The sequence below is a fragment of the Gadus chalcogrammus genome, chromosome 21 (assembly GCF_026213295.1).
Source record: "Gadus chalcogrammus isolate NIFS_2021 chromosome 21, NIFS_Gcha_1.0, whole genome shotgun sequence".
Taxonomy (NCBI): domain Eukaryota; kingdom Metazoa; phylum Chordata; class Actinopteri; order Gadiformes; family Gadidae; genus Gadus; species Gadus chalcogrammus.
The window spans coordinates 4,440,570-4,459,248 of NC_079432.1; the positions used below are offsets into that span (position 1 = coordinate 4,440,570).

Below are 18,679 nucleotides of genomic sequence, written 5' to 3' on the forward strand. Positions count from 1 at the left end.
TATTCTGTGAATTAAAGGAAATGTTTAGAATTAGTCAGTGCCGTGTCTGAGGTACATAGTTAGGATCCTGATGTTTTCAGCCTCCTTCATTAAAATCATTAAATAAAAATGCTGCTACCCGTGTGCTTGCCTTCGTCTTCGAATAAAAGCATTTCGTCCAAAATAAAAGCATGTGTTAGGGCCCCAGAGTTGCGGGACACTGGGATACTGAATGTGGTTTTAAATGCACAACAGATTCATTGAACTAAACATTCAAACAGATTAGGGCATATACAGACTGCATAAAATAATAATAATCAGTAAACCAAACATTGTAACGCATTTGTGTACACTCCTCGTTAGATCAAGACACTTTTTAATCCGTTTGGCTTTTACCCTTGGTCGTTACAAATATGAACGTCATCCAATAGCATGGGGGCAATGCAATACAGGAGCCCATGGACTCGATTTAAAAATACAGTTTTCAAAAAACCCAGACACTGTGATTCATGCGTCCCAGAGTGCGAAACCGCCGCTCAAATTCATTGGTGGTTCGATTCATCCGAAGTCCTTACCCGCTGTGAGACATTGTGTCTAACGCGATGGCAGCGGGGTGACCCGATGGAAACAGAAGCGAGCATCGAGTTTTGCGACTGCGGTCATGAAATGGGATTAACGGGATTTGGTGAGTTCATCATGAAATGTTAAATCCTATAATTACTTGTTTTCTGGCCAGACTGGACCAAGCAGGTTTTCATTTTGGTTTGTACATAGATTAAAGGGTTTTCATTTCCTCGGCTGGGGGAAGGGGGGACTACTTTGTACAATACTATAACGAGGGCTTGTCATTAAAGTCAACGTGCCGTGTCCTTTCATACTTCAGCTTTAATTAACAGAACGCGCTCGCTTCATCATTCCATAAAATCGAATTGGCCATTTCAAATAAAAATTCAAAGCTAACTCGCCTTCCGGTGGCTTGGAGAAACAGCACACGTGCGCAGTGACACAGCAGAGACCGTGAGAAGTTCCTTCCCAGCAAGACCAACCACACCAGTTCAGAAGTCCAGTAAAATGATCTCACTCGCCTCCTCAACATCAAAGCAAATCTCTCCCATCCTGTGAAATGTCTTCTGACTCGCCCTCCTCTTCCTCCCCCCCACTCACAGCGTAGCACAGTGATGTACACCTGACGTGACCAATCAGCAGGCTTCATATCGTCCAGACGACCCTGAAGGTGGGTGGGTGGGAGGGGGGAGGGGGGGGTCCGTAGACGGCTGAGCACTAAGCCAGAGACACCGTGACACAGGTTAGTGTTTTATTCTTCAACGGGATGTCAGATACAGAATTAACGGCGAGTTAGGGTAAAAAAATTAAATAATCAACCAACGCTGGGACACACACGCGCACACACACACACACACACACACACACATAAGTCGGCGGTCCAGCGAGGAGTGGTTCAAAGGAGGAGTGGTTAGGGAAGGACGATCACATTTGGAGCGCCTGGGGTTCGAAGTGCGAGTGTGAGAGTTTGCGTGCGTGTGTGAGACTTGGGCGTGTGTCTGAGGGCCACACGCCGGCATGCTCACGTGCCTGGCTGTCAATCAACACGTGTCGAGAGTTTGTGTCAAGCGCCCGCCCCTTTGTCCTGTCAAGCGGAGGTTTGCAAAGGACAAAAAAAAACGTAAGCGTTTAGGACAGGGCGAGGCCACACGGAGAGGGCGAGAGAGCATGAGAGAGAAAGAGAGAAACAAAGAGAGAGAGAGAGAGAGAGAGAGGGAGAGAGAGAGAGAGAGAGAGAGAGAGAGAGAGAGAGAGAGGAGAGAGAGAGAGAGAGAGAGAGAGAGAGAGAGAGAGAGAGAGAGAGAGAGAGAGAGAGAGAGAGAGAGAGAGAGAGAGAGAGAGAGAGAGAGAGAGAGAGAGAGAGAGAGAGAGAGAGAGAGAGAGAGAGGGAGATCGAGCGCCGGGCTCGCTTGTTCGTGGCTCTGGGGGGGGGTTTTATTCGTTGTTTGCTGCTCGCTTCTCTTGCGTGGCATCCGTTTGTTCGTAGGCTCACTGGAGGGGGGACGCGGGGGCTACGCCAGCGACCGCTGCCGGGGCTTGATCCTGGGGTACAGCTGAGGGACAGAACGGAGGGAAAACGATCAGAAACACATTGGAATGAAGTCGAGCTTTACAGTTATCAAAAGGGGTGGTGTTACGCCACCAGGGGGGAGTGTGGTTGGCCTTTTCCGGTGTTTTAGTGACATCACAAGTGGGAGCGTCCGCCTAGATGATTGCTGGATAAATGATCAACATTTGCTAAGGTCCACTGGGTAGGCTGGTAGACTGATCCACCTAGACGAGTACACCTAGGACGTACACGCCCACTTGTGATGTCACTAAAACACAGGAAAAGGCTGACTTTCAAACTTTGCGCTGGCCCCCCCCCCCACTCACCCCCAGGAGGTTGCGGGGGATGTATCCCTCGCCGTCGTCGAGCCGCGCCCACCACCAGTCCGTCTCGGCGTCGTCGTGACGACGCAGCACGGTGATGGCGTCGCCCTCGGTGATGCTGAGCTCGTCGGGCCCCTGCGCCTCGTACTGCCACAGGGCGTACACCGTGCCCTTGTTCATCACGCCCAGCTTCTCCTGCACGCCTGGGGGGGGTCGAGAGAGGGGTCAGGGGTCAAGGTCAGGAGGGTTTAACGGAAGAGGCCCCGCCCACATTGGGGACATCGCCGGGTTAGCGGCACTCTTGAGGGTGAGACAGTTCTGGTCATTGGTTATAGTAGTACGGGTTGGTTGCTACTATAAATGGGTGTATATATATGGGCGGGTTATAGTAGCAGGAAAGTAAAATAACAATAGATACACGCATGGGTATCAAACTAGTTGCGTTCGTGTGTGTCCTTGGTTTTGGTTGGTTGGTAGTTTGTGGTAGTAAATGTTGGTTACCTCTATATATGGGTCGGTTATAGTAGAAAGAAAGGAAAATAACAAATAGATACACGCATGTAGGTAAAAATAGTTACATCCGCTTGTGACTTTGGTTTTCGTTGGTGTGGTATAGTAGTAAGGGTTGATTACAATTTACTACTATATATATATATATATATATATATAAATAAAACAACAATAGATACGCGCATGTGTTCCACCAGGGGGGGAAACTGGGTTGGTCAGACACATGTAACCTCACACAACCTCACAGAGACTACTCTGTACAATAGGGCACATTCCAGAGTGCTTCATTGTAGCTCAGTACACAACAGACAAAGATATGTATGAAGGGCGTTTGAAAAGAACAAGGCCTAGAAGCCTGTTGATGTGCACCATTGTCTGTTTTTTCTTTTCACCTGTATAATAAATGGAACCTGGGTCGCTACAAGACACATGAGCTACACTGGTTAGCGCACTTGAGCTAGACTGGTTAGCATAATTTAGCTAGACTGGTTAACGCACTTGAGCTACACTGGTTAGCGCAATTGAGCTACACTGGTTAGCGCAATTGAGCTACACTGGTTAGCGCAATTGAGCTACACTGGTTAGCGCAATTGAGCTACACTGGTTAGCGCAATTGAGCTACACTGGTGAGCGCAATTGAGCTACATTGGTTAGCGCAATTGAGCTACACTGGTTAGCGCAATTGAGCTACACTGGTTAGCGCAATTGAGCTACACTGGTTAGCGCAATTGAGCTACACTGGTTAGCGCAATTGAGCTACACTGGTTAGCCCAATTGAGCTACACTGGTTAGCGCAATTGAGCTACACTGGTTAGCGCACTAGCAGGTCAGAATGTAACATGGGTCAGTACAAGACACATGACCTATACTGGTTACACTGGTTAGAGGTTGGGAATAGGTCCGAGGCCTCCGTGGACAGGGGCAGGAGGCTCACCGTAGAGGAACTGGGAGCACTGGATGTAGCCCTCCTCCATCTCCTCACACTTGTCGGCGGCCGTCTCCACGTCGCTGATGGTGCTGGCGAAGATGGCCGCGCCCGACTCCACCAGCAGCTTGCAGAGGTGGACGCTGTTACAGGAGGCGGCGCAGTGCAGCGGCGTCCTGGTGGGGGGAGCGGAGACGGAGACGGAGAGAGAGACAGAGACAGACAGGCAGAGAGACAGAGAAAGACACAGAGACAGAGAGACAGAGACAGAGTTAATTTTTTTAAGAAACAAAACGGGCCTCTCAAAAAAAACACAATGTTGAGATTATCCGTCCGCCAAGATCCTTGATCAAACAAAGAAATAGACGATTGCCATTGTTTTACGAGAATGCAATCACTACTTCTTCCCATTCCCATTGGCTCCCGTCGCACACCCCATACAGACTGTTGTCCAGACGCTAACATGCAGTATCTCTGAGTGGGGGACTGACCAGCCGTCACTGTCCGAGGCGTTGACGTTGACGCCGAAGTCAAGCAGGAACTTGACGATGTGGTGGTGGCCGGCGCAGACGGCGTTGTGGAGCGGGGTGATGCCCTCGTCGTTGGCCGTGCTCGGGTTCTCCACCTGGGTCAACACAACTTTATTGATACAGCGCTTTCTGCGCAAAACGGCAAGACGGTGCCCTGAGGTGCTGAACGAGGTAGGGCTGCTCGATTATGGGAAAAATCATAATCACGATTATTTTGGTCAATATTGAAATCACGATTATTGGAACGATTATTTTTGAGTGTGAAAACATTTAGTATTTATTCAGCATGTCTCTCCCAAAAACAACTTTGTGACTGAGAACTTTGAAATTTCGCCTTAAAAATATACACAAAATGGTCAAAAAGAAAATGTTCCCATCTGAAATAATATACAGATATGTATCCAGCTGTTCTGCCCTTTCTATAAAACATAGAGAAAAAAGAAAAAGAAAAAAGAAATCTAAAAGCTCGATTATATAAAAGATCAAATCTGATTACGTAATCGCCCTGCCCGAGAACAAGGTAAACGATACAACAAGAACCGCACTACATTTACATCTTGCTCGAAGATGCTTGATGTAATTGGAGTACATCAGGGGTCGGACCCAGTACCTCTTGAGCTGGAGTCAAACCCATGTCTTTTTATTTTGGCCAGTGGCCACTCAAAGCCCTTTACAATATTGCTGCACATTCACACACACACACACACACACACAATCACACACTGACGGTGGTGTCAAACCCCACAAGGAGACAGGCAGGTAGGAGGAGCCGGGGATCGAACCAGCAACCTACCGGTCACACATCAACCCGCTCTAGCTCTTCAGTCCCATGCGGCCCGATCGCTAAATATTAGCCCTTAGTTACTGCCCACTCCTGCCCTTTGTCTATTAAAACCTGTCGTTAAATGACTAATCATATGCAGGGATCACACGCTGACCTCATAGATGATTCGCTGGACCAGGTCAAACTCGCCCTCCAGCGAGGCGTCCAGTAGGAGGGCCAGGGGGTTGAACTTGACTCGCAGGCCGTGGCCCGTGCGCTCCGAGTTGGGCTTCTTCAGGTTCGTACGCTTCTCCAGCTGGGGGCGAACATAGACCGTGAATGAGGGGGGGTGAGCGAAGGGTGCAATCAGACACTTCAGGGAGACACCCACCACTTATGTCAGCAGGTCGACCTCACACACAATCTGGGTCCTGGACGGGACATTAGGGAACTATGGGACTAAACTATTCAAACGACAGAGAATACCTTCTGCAGCGAAGGATACAGAAGGTGTTTGAGGGGAATCCCTGGCATTAACTTAACAATCAACTTTTAGAACAAATATCAATGTTTTTAATTCCTGAGTGGAGGATTGGTGGGTAATGGGTAGATGAGGGGTAGTGGGTGAATCATGGCTGAATTATGGCTGAATGATGGCTGAATGATGGCTGAATGATGGCTGAATGATGGCTGAATGATGTGTTGAAGGGACGTGTTGAAGGGACATGTTGAAGGGACGTGTGCTGTGCGTCTCTCACCAGCGCCTGTGAGGCGGCGGCGGCGGCGGCGCACTCCTCCGGCGAGCTGACCTCGGGCACGGGGCTGGGCAGTAGGGGCTCGCCCCCCCCCAGGGTGTTGTTGTTGTTGTCGTCCTCCTCCTCTTCCTCCTCCTCCTCCTCCTCCTCCTCGTCCGGCTCCTCCTTCACCGTGGCCGGCGACTCCAGCATCCTCCCTCGGTTGTCGTTGGCGTCCGCCGCCAGGGGCAGGGACTCGGACCCCCCCCCGTCGCCCCCGGCGACGCCCGGCGGCGGCTCCGTGTCGCACGGGGCGTTGCCGTTGTCCGAGTCGGGCCCCCGGGGGCCCGGGGCCGGCTGGTAGAACGGCGTCCCGTTGCCCGGGCTGCCGCCGGCCCCGACCCCGCCGCCCACTCCGCCCTCGATGCCGCCGGCCAGCGTGTTGAACCTCTGGTACAGCAGCTTCTGGATGTTGGGCCCCGAGGGGCCCTCGGGCTCCGTGATGGAGCTGCGCTTCTTGAGGGGCCGCGGCGCGTTGGCCAGCTTCTTGCGGAGCCCCTCCAGGTCGGCGTCGCTCTGGTAGCGCAGCGGCGAGTGCACCATGGGCGTGAGCTTGGTGGGGCTCAGGGGCCGCGGGATGTGGTCCACGCTGGGCGGGGGGGCCGAGGTGCCGTCCAGGGGCCGGAAGCCGTCCGGCTCGTCCAGGCCGGGGTCCAGCCCGTCGTCGCCGTGGTGGAGCAGCTGCAGCGCGGGGAAGGCCCCGCCCGCCGCCGTGAAGGGCAGCGGGGAGGGCGGGGTGGAGCTGGAGGACGACAGCACCGGCTTACCGTACACTGGAGAGGGGGACGGGGGGGGGACACACACACACAGACAGGCAGACACACACACACACACACAGACGGACACACACACACACACACACACAGAGAGACAGGCAGACACACAGACGGACACACACACACACACACACAGACAGGCAGACACACACACACACACACACAGACGGACACACACACACACACACACACACAGAGAGACAGGCAGACACACAGACGGACACACACACAGACAGGCAGATACACACACACACACAGACAGGCAGACACACACACACACACACACACACACACACAAACAAAAACAGACACACAAACACACAGGCACACGCACAGACGGAGAAACAAGATATTAACAACGCACCTAATAATAATGACTCATTTAATGTCATTATATATAATTCTCATTTTCTGCTCAACAAAAATCTAAAACGACCAAAATAAATCCCAATAATGTAATAAAAGTGGGCGTGTCCGCCCAGATGTGTGCTGGACAGATCCGCCCACCATCACTACCCAGTGGACCGTAGCAAACGTTGCTCGACTCTCCGTCACACCTCTAGGTGGACACGCCCACCTGTGATGTCACAAGGGGCAGCCTTCCAAAACGGCTTGTAGCGGCTAATCACACTCACACCTGGTGGCATGCCATGTGACCTCTAATACATAAACATCCACCACTCCTGCGTTCAGAGGAAGGCGTAAGACGGACAGAGAGCGCTCCTCCGGCCGGGCTCACCTGCTTTGAGCGCGGGCTTGGGCGGCTGGCCCTTGGGCGCCGCCTGCTGGAGGTACATGTGGTAGATGGAGCTGGAGTTCATGGTGGCCGGGCCCTTGCGGGGCGACTGCGGCCGCGAGGAGCCCCGCTCGCCGGGCAGGAAGGGCCGCACGGCCATGGCCTGGGGGGCCTCCAGCCGGTCGCCCGGCCCCAGGGGGTACAGCGGGGAGAGGGGCTGCTGGAACGTGGGGCTGGGCGGCACCGAGATGCGCTGCTGGATCTGCTGCGAGGACGAGGACGAGGAGGCGGTGGTGGTGGCCGAGGACGAGGAGCCGCTGCCGGGGGGCCCCCGGGGCCAGGCCGGGGCCGGCAGGTTGGGGTTGGGCCGCGGCGGCGGGAGCGGCGGCGGGACGTCCTTGCGGCGCTCCAGGGTGGGGGCGGAGGGCGGGGAGGTGGTGGTGTGGTGGGAGCCGTAGGGGGGGGGCAGGGGTTTGGAGGAGGCGGGGGAGGAGACTTTAGAGTCCAGCACCTGAGGACGGACGGACGGACGAGGCAAGACAGAAAATAACCATTTGACCAACAGAATCTTACCAGAGATGATCCAAGGATTGGGGATATGATTATTAAAAGATTATAGAATGATGCGATAAGGAAACGTGGTTAGAAGATAAAGGAAGATTTACCCCTGGGTAATCTACGAAAGGTGTTTGCTATGCATAACACCCATTATATGATGAATCCGTTGAGGACATTTATCCGACGGATGCAGAAAACCCTTAGTGTTCAGTATTAGACCATAGAGTACCGGCCTGGGACAGGGTGAGGCCTCGAGATACATGGGGGGGGGAAGCATTAGGCAGGGAGGGGGAGGGAGAGGGAGAAGGGGGGGGAGACGGGAAGAGGGGGAGACGGAGCCGGGAGATGGGAGATGGAGAGGCAGGAAGATAGAGAGGGGGAGAGAGGGGGAGGGGGAGAGAGAGAGAGAGAGGAGGAGTGAGAGAATGAGATAGAGCTGGGAGATGGAGAGGCAGGAAGATAGAGAGGGAGAGAGAGGGGGAGGAAGATGGAGAGGGTCAGAGAGGGATGGAGAAAGGGAGAGAGATGGAGAGGGGGAGGGAGAGAAGGAGGGGAGAAAGGCAGGGAGATAGAGAGGGGGAGAAAGGGAGAGGGAGAGGATGAGCGGGAGGGAGATGGAGAGGGAGAGGGAGAGGGCAAGTCCGCACTAACCTTGTCTCCGCCGGGCGAGCCTGTGGTGGGGCTCTTGCCCTGGACGTCCGACCCGGAGTCCCTCCGGTCGGGGGGCTTCAGGGTCGAGGGGCCCTTGCTGGGCCAGCCGGTGTCCACCGCTGGGAGGGGGAGAGGAGAAGGTGAGCCAGGGGGTAATGGAGTGGGGAGAGTGACCGTGGTGGTGGTGGTGGTGGTGGTGGAGGATGGAGGTTAGTAGACTGAATATACTGAGTGAAGATGGGTTGATCATCCTTCTCCTCCACCACCACCACCACCACCACCACGTCCGTGGTGGTGGTGGTGGTGGTGGTGGAGGAGGAGAAGGATTAGAGACTGAATGCTCTGAAGGTAGATATGGAGGAAGATGTGTCGACCAGAGTCACGAGGCTACCTTTAGGCATCCCGGAACCACGCCTCCCTATGATTAATGATGATTAAAACGTCGCTTCGGATAAAAGGGTACGAATAAAAGGTTTAAACCGTATGCACTTACACCTCAGCTTAGAAAGGACGCTTTCATTCCTTACAGCTATCCTTGCACTGTTATTATATAATAACAGTGGAAGGATGATAGTGTTTTACTATTATAACATACGCTATGAAATTGCATACAGTATTTTGAATATGCACTCTTTTCAGAACCACGTGGACCATGAACAGGGATATAAAATAAGATAAATTATATATATATATATATATATATATATATATATATATAAATATATATATATATATATTCAAAAGACCAAAAACCTTCTACAATGATGTGTAAGGGTAATCCCTTGCACAAACCTGAGTCACAGTTTTATAACAAATGACAAGGTCAATGTTTTTAGAAGAAAGCCCAAAATCCCCCAAATCGTGTTTACCGTGAGTGCGAGACCGAGATAGACATAATTACATGAACAGGGCTAATCTTTCTAGCCGCTCCCTTGCGGCAGATGACATAGGAGTAACGTAGGCGATAAAGCAGACAGGGGAGGTAATGACAATGGACGGAATGTCAAGTAATGAACGACTTGAGGTGCAGAAAACATGGAGCTTTCGTAAAAGTGGAACAATTCTGCACACCGCGACACATATCTCTCACTCACACACACACACACACACACACACACACACACACACACACACACACACACACACACACAGGATCAGCAGTGCTTTGACGTGACATTTTCTTATATAGGCGACTGGGAGTTACGACTTCAAAATAAGAGCATTCTTGTTTGTCTCCAAAAGGAGGACAATTAGTCTCCGTCTTGTTGTTGTTCATCCCGCCGCACTATATTGTGTACACAACACAGGTTTGGCTGGCACACGACGGCTCGCGATAATAATCAGGATGATTTCAATCGCAGAAGCTTAGGCCAGGATGTCTTGACTGGTTCGCCAGCCTCAACTCTGGACATTGAGTGATGGATACAGCTTAAGCATTACCGTTTGAGCAGTTTTGGACATGTGATGACTACATTAATTTGGAAGAGGTCACCGTAAAACCGCACATGACATGTGCGGACTCTGAAAATCTATCCAAACTCCTCTCTTGACTGAGAAGGCTCTCTCCGTTGTTCTGATTGGCTGCCACTCAACAACAGCGTTGTTTTTATTGGACGAGACCACAGCGCTGTGCTCACTAGGCGGGACTTCAGTACTGAGACAAAACGTTGCTGCTGCATGCTGATGATCCTGCGCGGTACTCAAAGAGAACGTGTGGGACGTCGGTGAACCATGTGGGGTGGGGGGGTGGTGGGGGGGGGGGGTGTGCACTCACGGGGCATCCCATCGGAGCCGGCGGGGGCGGGCTGGGTGGCGGGTGGAGACCCGGGCACGGGGTCCACAACGATGTCTAAATCGGAGACCTTCCAAGTGCTGGCGGGCTTTCGCACGCTGCCTTCGACCCCTGTTGGGACCACCCCCCCCCCCAAACCCCCCCCATCCCAAACCAACCCACATACACACAGGAGTCCAACACAGAGCCAGCAGAGGCGGGGGGGGGGAGAAGGGGGAGGAGGGGAGAGTGGGGAGGTAGCAGGACAGTGGAGGCAGAGAGAGAGAGAGAGAGAGAGAGAGAGAGAGAGAGAGAGAGAGAGAGAGAGAGAGAGAGAGAGAGCAGGGGGGAGGAAGGAAGGAAACGGTAAGAGAAAACACAAGGTGTACATCAAAGAGTGCACACACACACACACACACACACACACACACACACACACACACACACACACACACACACACACACACACACACACACACACACACACACACACACACACACACACACACACACACACACACACACACAAAAGGCACAGGAAAAGAAGCAGTGTTAGAAGGAGAATTAAGAAGAAGAAGGGGGAAAAACAGATGCAGACTTCAGATCAAGACACAGACCAGAGCGACCTCAGTGAGGGGCGGGGAGGCAGGCAGGAAGCGTGCGGATTACCAGGGGATTGGACCGATCACGTGCCGAAGGGGTCGCCATGCAAAAGGAGAACACGTGGACCATCGCCACGGATGGATTTGTCAAATGTTTCCCCGAACATGGCTTAGGACAAGATTTGACTTCCCACTCGTTCCACGCGTGTCACGTAGTCTGGCACGCCGCTGGGGTCCAATCATCGGAGGGGAATCGAAAGCCGGCTGACGGCAGCTGTGGGCTAAAACGGGGGGGTCGAACCCTGCGTGAGGCACCGGGGACAGCAGGTCTCGGACGAACGCGTGTTTGGTTTAATACCGGGACATCTCCCCGGCCAATGTACCGTGTTAACACTGAACATGAATGCATGTCTTTGCATGGCATCGTTTTCTGTTTATCTTGAGTAGTTAGTCACGGCAAAACAGGCAGAGCCGATTGATCAACTGTCATTATCCCACAAAAACAACAGCTTGGAAACCGCACTGTTTGTTACTTTAAAGATTGTTTCACAATTACACCAACGCATTTTTAGCTGAAACTGAACAAAATAGTGTTAAAGGACCATGTCAGTCTGGGTGATTGAACCATCTTCTCCGCCTCTCCTGGCTCCACTGAAACATCAGTTAAAATATAACTTGGCAAACTTTGTGTCGATTCTATCCAAGAGAATGTCTTGTTAGCTCACCTGCCACAAAGTTAAACCACAGCAGCAGCACTTTGGTCTTTGTGAGACATTCTGTGAGTCATTCTGTTAAAGGAAAGCAATCTACTATTTATCGTCCACAAACTCCCTCACTGTCTGAACGCTCATCGACTCAAAAAAAAGACACAAGTGCCTCATGCCTCTTCTCCACAGCCAAGGCCGCGATCGCTCTCTCGCTCAACACTCTCCGACAGAATCAGTAAAACAAAGCCAACGTGAGGAACGACAGTGTAACGAATGTTTGAGTGGAGGCCGGGAGATACGCCCCCCAGGGGCCTCAATCACCCAGGCCTTCAACCCCCTCCCCGGATCATGAGCCCCGGTCGCGTGCGGGACCTTACCCGACTTGCTGCGTCCGTGGGGGGGCTGAGTGTTGATGCCCAGCGTCTGGGGCTTCAGGGGGTCCGGAGGCATGTTGTAGCCCCCCTGCTGTTGCCCCGGAACGGGCACCTGTATGTAGGGCCCCACGGCGGCCACTCGACCCAGGGTGCCCGGCTGGGGGGAGGGGGGCCCGTTGGCCTTGTTCAGCTGAAGGGGGGGGGGAAAGATACAAAAATAAACAGAACGGTGAAGACATCTTAATGGGTGGGTGAGTGGTGGTGCTTTATGGGGGAATTATTCCTATGTTAATGCTGTTCCTTGTATCCGATATGAGTCATACGGCGCGTGTTGTAGTCAGATGAAAAGCTCTTAAGCAATGAGTTCTGACGGCATTCTACTACTTCTGTTTAACAGAAGTGCGCAGAACCTTATGCTATTGTCAAAAGTGTGAAACCAATGACCGTACACTACACACAGAGATGGACACACACAGACAGACATGTACACACAGACCAACACACACGGACACGGACAGACGGACAGACAGACAGACAGACACCAGAGACACACAAAGGCACACACACAAAGGCACACGCACATAGACACACATGTACAGACAAACACACAGACAGACAGACGCTTGACCAATCGATTGGCAATACTTCGCACAAAACCTGAACCGTTTGAACCGTTTCCTGCTAAAAGATCAGTGTTTTAGGAAAGGGGTTGTGTGTGCGTGTGTGTGCTTTGTGTGCGTGTGTCCTGGCCTTACAGGGACGATCTCTTTTTGACGTGCCTCAGCTTTTTTCTTGTGGAGGCGCTGCCGCAGCTCGCTGATGCGCTTGTCCATCAGCGACACCTCGATGTTGCGCTTGTTGAGCAGCTCCTTCTGCTGCTGCAGCTTGCTGTTCTGCTCCTGGTTGAGCTTGTTGCGGATCTGCAACAGGCAAAGGGTTCACTTTCACTTCTTAAAACGTACGGCGAATTAATGGTGACACAGTGGTGAAACGCTGAAATGAGGCCATACCAAAATTGAAGAAGTAAAAAGAGAACCGTAAGATATGAATATTTATTAATACGTTGTTATAAGTAAATATCTAAATGAATTATCAAGTAAAGAATAAATAAATATTCATTCATAAAAACACTGAGTTCCTAAATCTCTGTTCTATGTTTAACTTTGTCCCAGGATGTTCGCCTCCAGTCAATTCTCTCTCGTTCACATCATCGTTTGTATCGTAGTGACACGGTTGCCCTGCTGTCTTTCTCATCTGCTTTGAACCACTTGATGGAGCCAAAGGCAAATCTCCAAACAAAAATAAACCTTACTTTATATTCCACAAAGCATGGTGTACCTACTCCACACGGTATGTATGTCTCCGAAGGGGTTACGGACCTAACAATGGTAAGTGCTTGACACTTGGTGATATGAATATCTTTAATGTACCGACAGCGATATATTATTTATTTTATTTTCTGACAAATACACTTCTTGTAAGTCGCTTTGGATAAATGCTTCTGCTAAATGCCCTTAATGTAAATATAAAAAGGTGGCTCAGTTTTGCTGAAACCATCGCTTTGGCAAGGAGATCGAATTTTCAGAGGTGTGCAAACATGCAAATAAATCGCTGCAGGAACAGCGCCTATAAACGAGGCTTTAGCTATCCCGCGGCGCTGGAGGTAGCTCCGCCACGTACCTGGAGCTCCTGGTAGAGCTTGCGGAGCTCCAGGGCGGCGGTGCCCGTGACGGGGCCCCCCAGCGGGGCCTGCAGGCCGTTGAGCTTGCCCCGCCGCAGCTCCTCCAGCTGCAGGCTGAGCTGCTCCACCCGCAGCACGGCTGTCTGCAGCTCCGACTGCTTCTCCTGGAACAGGCTGCTCACCTGCTCGATCTCCGCCGCTGGAGGGGGGGAGGGAGAGGAGGGGGGGGGGGGGGGGGGAGGTAGAGGGGGGGAGGGAGGGGGACACAGAGAGACGGAGAGAGAGGGAGACAGAGACAGACAGATGGGGATAGAAAGAGACACAGACAGAGATGGAGGTGGAGACAGACGGAGGGAGAAACAGGGAGAAAGTTTGTCAGTATGGACTTTTAAATTAGGGCTCAAATCGTTTCGGTTTGCCACATATTTGCAAAAACAATTTATCTCTGCGCACTCGTTAATTTATTAATTAACCTCGTTATACTTCTATTTTATATTGTCCTTTAAAGGATTCATATTGCCATTCCTCCTTATGTAAAGCACTATGAAAGGCCTAATTGTTTCAAGGGCACTATATTTAATTACATTTGCCTTTAAATATATATGCAGCTTAAATGCATACATTCATTGTCTCTCCCAAACCAAAGCAACTTTAAGCGGTAACACCGCATTATTCTTCTCGAAAACACCAAAGGCTGACAAAAGACAACAGCGATTCATGCCGTCTTTCTCTTTAACAAAAACGGGCGCCATTAACCTACCAGGTGTAGCGTGTTTACCACTGGGGAGCATCGATAGTCTGAACCATGAATCATACATCTGGACCCTCCCACATGTGACGCCACTATAGGGTAGATTTTCAAGGTGGCTGGTTTGTGATTGCTTATTCATGTCACACCTGGATGTAAAATAGGTCCCCCTTTGAATCCCATCTCAGAAGGTTTGACAGTACTTTACGCAGAGCCCATTTTGCTATCCTACGCGACAAGAATCATAACCGTCCTTAACTGAAAACTACTCGCACAAGTGTGAAAATGAAATTGCGAGGATTTTTTCAGCTCAACTATGGAAAAAAAAAACATTTAACCTTTCGTTCGTACTACGACTTGAGGGACTTAGGGTTTCTTGGGCGTGTCTGTTGGGCTTAAAACCCATGCCATCATAATCCTTTCATTCTTGTGGGCCTCCTCAATGTCATCTTCCCTGGCCTTACGTTAACAGCACTCAAAAGAACCCATTCATCCGGAAATTCTGAGGCTCCTCAGGGCCTAATTCTAACATAGCCCTAGAACTCCTAGTATTACCAACCCCCCGTCTGTACGCATGGCCAACCTAAAAGTTGCATAATAAACCACCAGTCGAGTGTTATTAGCCGTTAAGAGCCGTCAATTTGAAAATCGTCCCCCTCTTCTCTGACATCACACGTGGGCGTGTACCCACCTAGATGTGCCTGAAAAGCTGAGCACGTTTGCCATAGACCGGGTAGGCTGTGGACTGATCTATCCAGCACACATCTAGGTGGACACGCCCACTTGTGATGTCAGAAGAGGCAGATTTTCAAAAACGGCTTGTAACGACCTTTGAGCTCCCGGCCCCGCCCCGGAGGAGGGGTCTGCGTTGGGTACGTACACAGGTTTCCGTTGATGACCTTGCTGTAGTCCACCTGGCCCCGCATGGCGCGGATCTTCTTCAGCTTGGCCTCCTGGTTCTCCACGCGCTCCTTCAGCCTCTGCAGCTTCTCGCCCTCCGACGCCGTCTGCTGCTGCCGCGACTCCTGCTGCTTCAGGTAGCGCAGCCGCTGCTCCTGCACGGGAGGAACCACAGGCGGCCATGTTTGTAGTTCTCATTTTGGCAAGTTGGGTTGGGTGTTGTGGAAAGTAATGCGATGATTCGGCCACGTTTGTAGTTCTTATTTTGGCGAGATGGGGTCGAGTATAATGGAAGGTAATGTGATGATTCAGAGGATCGTGAGGACCAGAGGCAGCCATGTTTGTAGTTGTTATTTTGGCGAGTTGGGTTGGGTGTTGTTGTTGTGGACAGTAATGTGATGATTCGGATGACCGCAGATGACATATGAATGGGATAATTAGTTACGACATGAGTAGCAGTGACGTTGATACGGGGTATTTCTCACTTGAGGGAAATTGTAAGTGCTTAAACTCGTTTGGTCATGTTGCGTCAAGTGTGTTTACGTCGCAAGTGCCCAGGTATAAAAGACTTAAAAACCGCCAAAGCAGGTGATCAACTCAGATCAGTCACTGCCCGTTTGTGAACACACTGGGGTATTTAAAACCTGTTCACAGCCCAGAGCCCAATGAGCCAAGCCTGGCTGATTCAGACTATTAATTCATAGTCACGACTGGGGGACAAAAACAAACCCAAATCTGAACGTGGAAGCAAAACAAGTGGGCCGCCGCGACAGAATTAGCATACTACGCTACATATTTCCCAGAAGTCCCCCGGACGACCTCCGTGTCAATTAGGCGCGTTCGAACGAGAAGGCTGAAGCGCCGTGCTGAGTCAACTGCGTGTCGAGGAGAGAGAGGGAGGGTCACATATCTCTCTCTGTCTCTCCCCATCTCTCTCCCTCCCTCTCTCCATCCAACTGTGTCTTGCTCCCTCTCCTCCTCCTCGTCCCCCCCCCCCCCTTTATCTCACTCTCTCCCCCTCTCTCCATCCAACTGTGTCTTGCTCCCTCTCCCTCTCCCCCCCCCTCTCTCCATCCAACTGTGTCTTGCTCCCTCTCCCTCTCTCCCCCCCCCTTTATCTCTCCCCCTCTCTCCATCCAACTGTGTCTTGCTCCCTCTCCCCCCCTTTACCTCTCCCCCTCTCTCCATCCAACCGTGTCTCTCTCTCCCCCCCCTTTATCTCCCCCCCTCTCTCCATCCAACCGTGTCTCTCTCTCTCCCCCCCCTTTATCTCCCCCCCTCTCTCCATCCAACTGTGTCTTGCTCCAGTTAGCGCTCTGAAAATAGGAGATGACAAGCCCAGGTTTCCAAATGGCCGCCGGGCACCATGGGCGGCGGGACCCACTTCTCGAGAGGCCCTGGACGTGCCCACCGAGGGCCCCACCGCGGCTCTCGATGCGGGGGGGAGCACGGAACCGTCTGGCGTGCCTCCACACGGGAACGGACCGCCCTTTAATAAAAAAAAAAAGGTAGCCCAAGGAGGGGTCGGCGCCGGGTCACCACGTGGAGGAACAGAGAGCTCTCTTGGAAACCTGTTCTCACGACTACGGGACCATGACTGATGACACGGAAACTGACGGATAAAGGGTGAGTTACTGAGAGAGAGAGAGAGAGAGAGAGCGCGAGAGAGAGAGAGCGAGAGCGAGAGCGAGAGAGAGACCAGAGACCAGAGACCAGAGACCAGAGACCAGAGAGAGACCAGAGAGAGAGAGACCAGAGAGAGAGACCAGAGAGAGAGACCAGAGAGAGAGACCAGAGAGAGAGACCAGAGGCAGAGACAGAGAGACAGAGAGACAGACAGTGTCCCGGGGTAATATAAGGGTTCGGTCCGTTTGGAGTCACGGTGGATTGCTCGGAAGGCGCCGGAGCATTAAGGTGCTGATGTGTGCGCGTGCTGCCCCGGCAGACAGCAGCGCCATGGCAGAAACGGGAATTAATGTCACGCAACTGTGTGGCGTTTGTTCATTAAAAGGCCATTAAAACGTCGCTCTTCGTAAAACAGTCGTTATTCCCTGAATCTCTGAGGTCTGATTCGGAGATAACAAGCAGAAGTCGTAGTAGTTTGAAAAGAAAACGGTAGAAGTTTGTTGACCGTGAGAAAGGTAGCTTAAAATGTGCTGCAGTGGATCAAGTTTGACGGCCCCGAAACTTTGACCAAACACGTTATTTCACAATCGAGCGACGGGTACCGCAGAGATGGGAGGGTTGTGGCGTTACCTTGGCGACAAGCATCTGCTGCTGGGCCTCGATCTGCTGCTGTTGCCGGGACGCCATCTCCTGCAGCTCGGACAGGGTGAGCTCCACGCGCTGGCTCCCCACCTGCACACACACACACACACACAATTGTTTACGAATGACGTCAGCTAAAACTTCTACATGAACCGACAGCTGGTCCTCCAAAAAAATATTGAAATCAAAAATGTTCAAGCTGTGTATGGTAATATACAGAGTTAGGGAGGCTCGTTGCGATAGAACTCTAACAGGTTTAACGGATAGGGCAGAAGTTGGGTGCTTTTTGAGTTGGAGGAGCTTAGGAGTCGTCGTCACCGTGAATCAGAGTTATGCACGGTGCACATGGGGGGTGGAGGGGCAGAGACGGCCACCGCGTTTAGGTCTGTGTTTTGAAGGAACTTCAGAGAGAAGAGACTTGCTCCTGTACCCAAAACACAGCTAGGAACAACAGCAAGGAAACCGACAGGCAGACTATTAGATGTTGTCCGCCAGTGGCCATCCTCCAAATCTCCACACGCGGAGCGGATCAGTTACTGTTTGTTCAGAATCACGCTACAAGGCCGGCCAGCCAGCCAGCCAACGCCCATTCCTAACATACCGCCCTCACAGATGGGGCTGGACACATTGACTTAAAGGGTGTGACAGTTGCAAGAATGCATCGTCGCTTTAACGGTTTTGAGTCCACAGGATAGAAATGGTCTGTATATATATTATTTTTGGGGGATTTATTTATAACACACACACACACACACACACACCACACACACACACACACACACACACACACACACACACACACACACACACACACACACACACACACACACGACGGCAGCAGAATACAAAACTAGTTCTGGTACGGAGTGAAATGTGGTCCTTTTTGGTTAAAAACCCATAGCTGCGTAATATCAGCGCATATCAACCATTCTGAAGTCGCTTTGTGCGTAAAAAATAAAAAAGGGGCCTG

General features: G+C 51.6%; 1 protein-coding gene across 3 annotated transcripts in view; it reads right to left on the reverse strand.

Moving 5' to 3' along the window:
* Positions 1 to 1,935: 1,935 nt before the first annotated feature.
* The window catches only part of ppp1r13bb (protein phosphatase 1, regulatory subunit 13Bb), a 29,227-nt gene continuing 12,483 nt past the window's right edge, over positions 1,936 to 18,679 (reverse strand). Inside the window, exons 5-18 of one of the 3 annotated variants that reach the window (XM_056580794.1) lie at positions 17,698 to 17,799; positions 15,422 to 15,596; positions 13,793 to 13,992; positions 12,892 to 13,032; positions 12,116 to 12,302; positions 10,433 to 10,561; positions 8,659 to 8,777; positions 7,453 to 7,960; positions 5,902 to 6,710; positions 5,319 to 5,459; positions 4,342 to 4,475; positions 3,860 to 4,026; positions 2,419 to 2,618; positions 1,936 to 2,096 (exon numbers count right to left, since the gene is read on the reverse strand). In XM_056580794.1, coding sequence (XP_056436769.1) covers positions 2,055 to 2,096; positions 2,419 to 2,618; positions 3,860 to 4,026; positions 4,342 to 4,475; positions 5,319 to 5,459; positions 5,902 to 6,710; positions 7,453 to 7,960; positions 8,659 to 8,777; positions 10,433 to 10,561; positions 12,116 to 12,302; positions 12,892 to 13,032; positions 13,793 to 13,992; positions 15,422 to 15,596; positions 17,698 to 17,799 — 3,054 coding nt within the window. In that variant the 3' untranslated portion in view covers positions 1,936 to 2,054. Of the gene's footprint in view, positions 2,097 to 2,418; positions 2,619 to 3,859; positions 4,027 to 4,341; positions 4,476 to 5,318; positions 5,460 to 5,901; positions 6,711 to 7,452; positions 7,961 to 8,658; positions 8,778 to 10,432; positions 10,562 to 12,115; positions 12,303 to 12,867; positions 13,033 to 13,792; positions 13,993 to 15,421; positions 15,597 to 17,697; positions 17,800 to 18,679 lie in introns of all 3 variants that reach the window. The other 2 variants (XM_056580793.1, XM_056580792.1) reach the window with 2 other exon arrangements.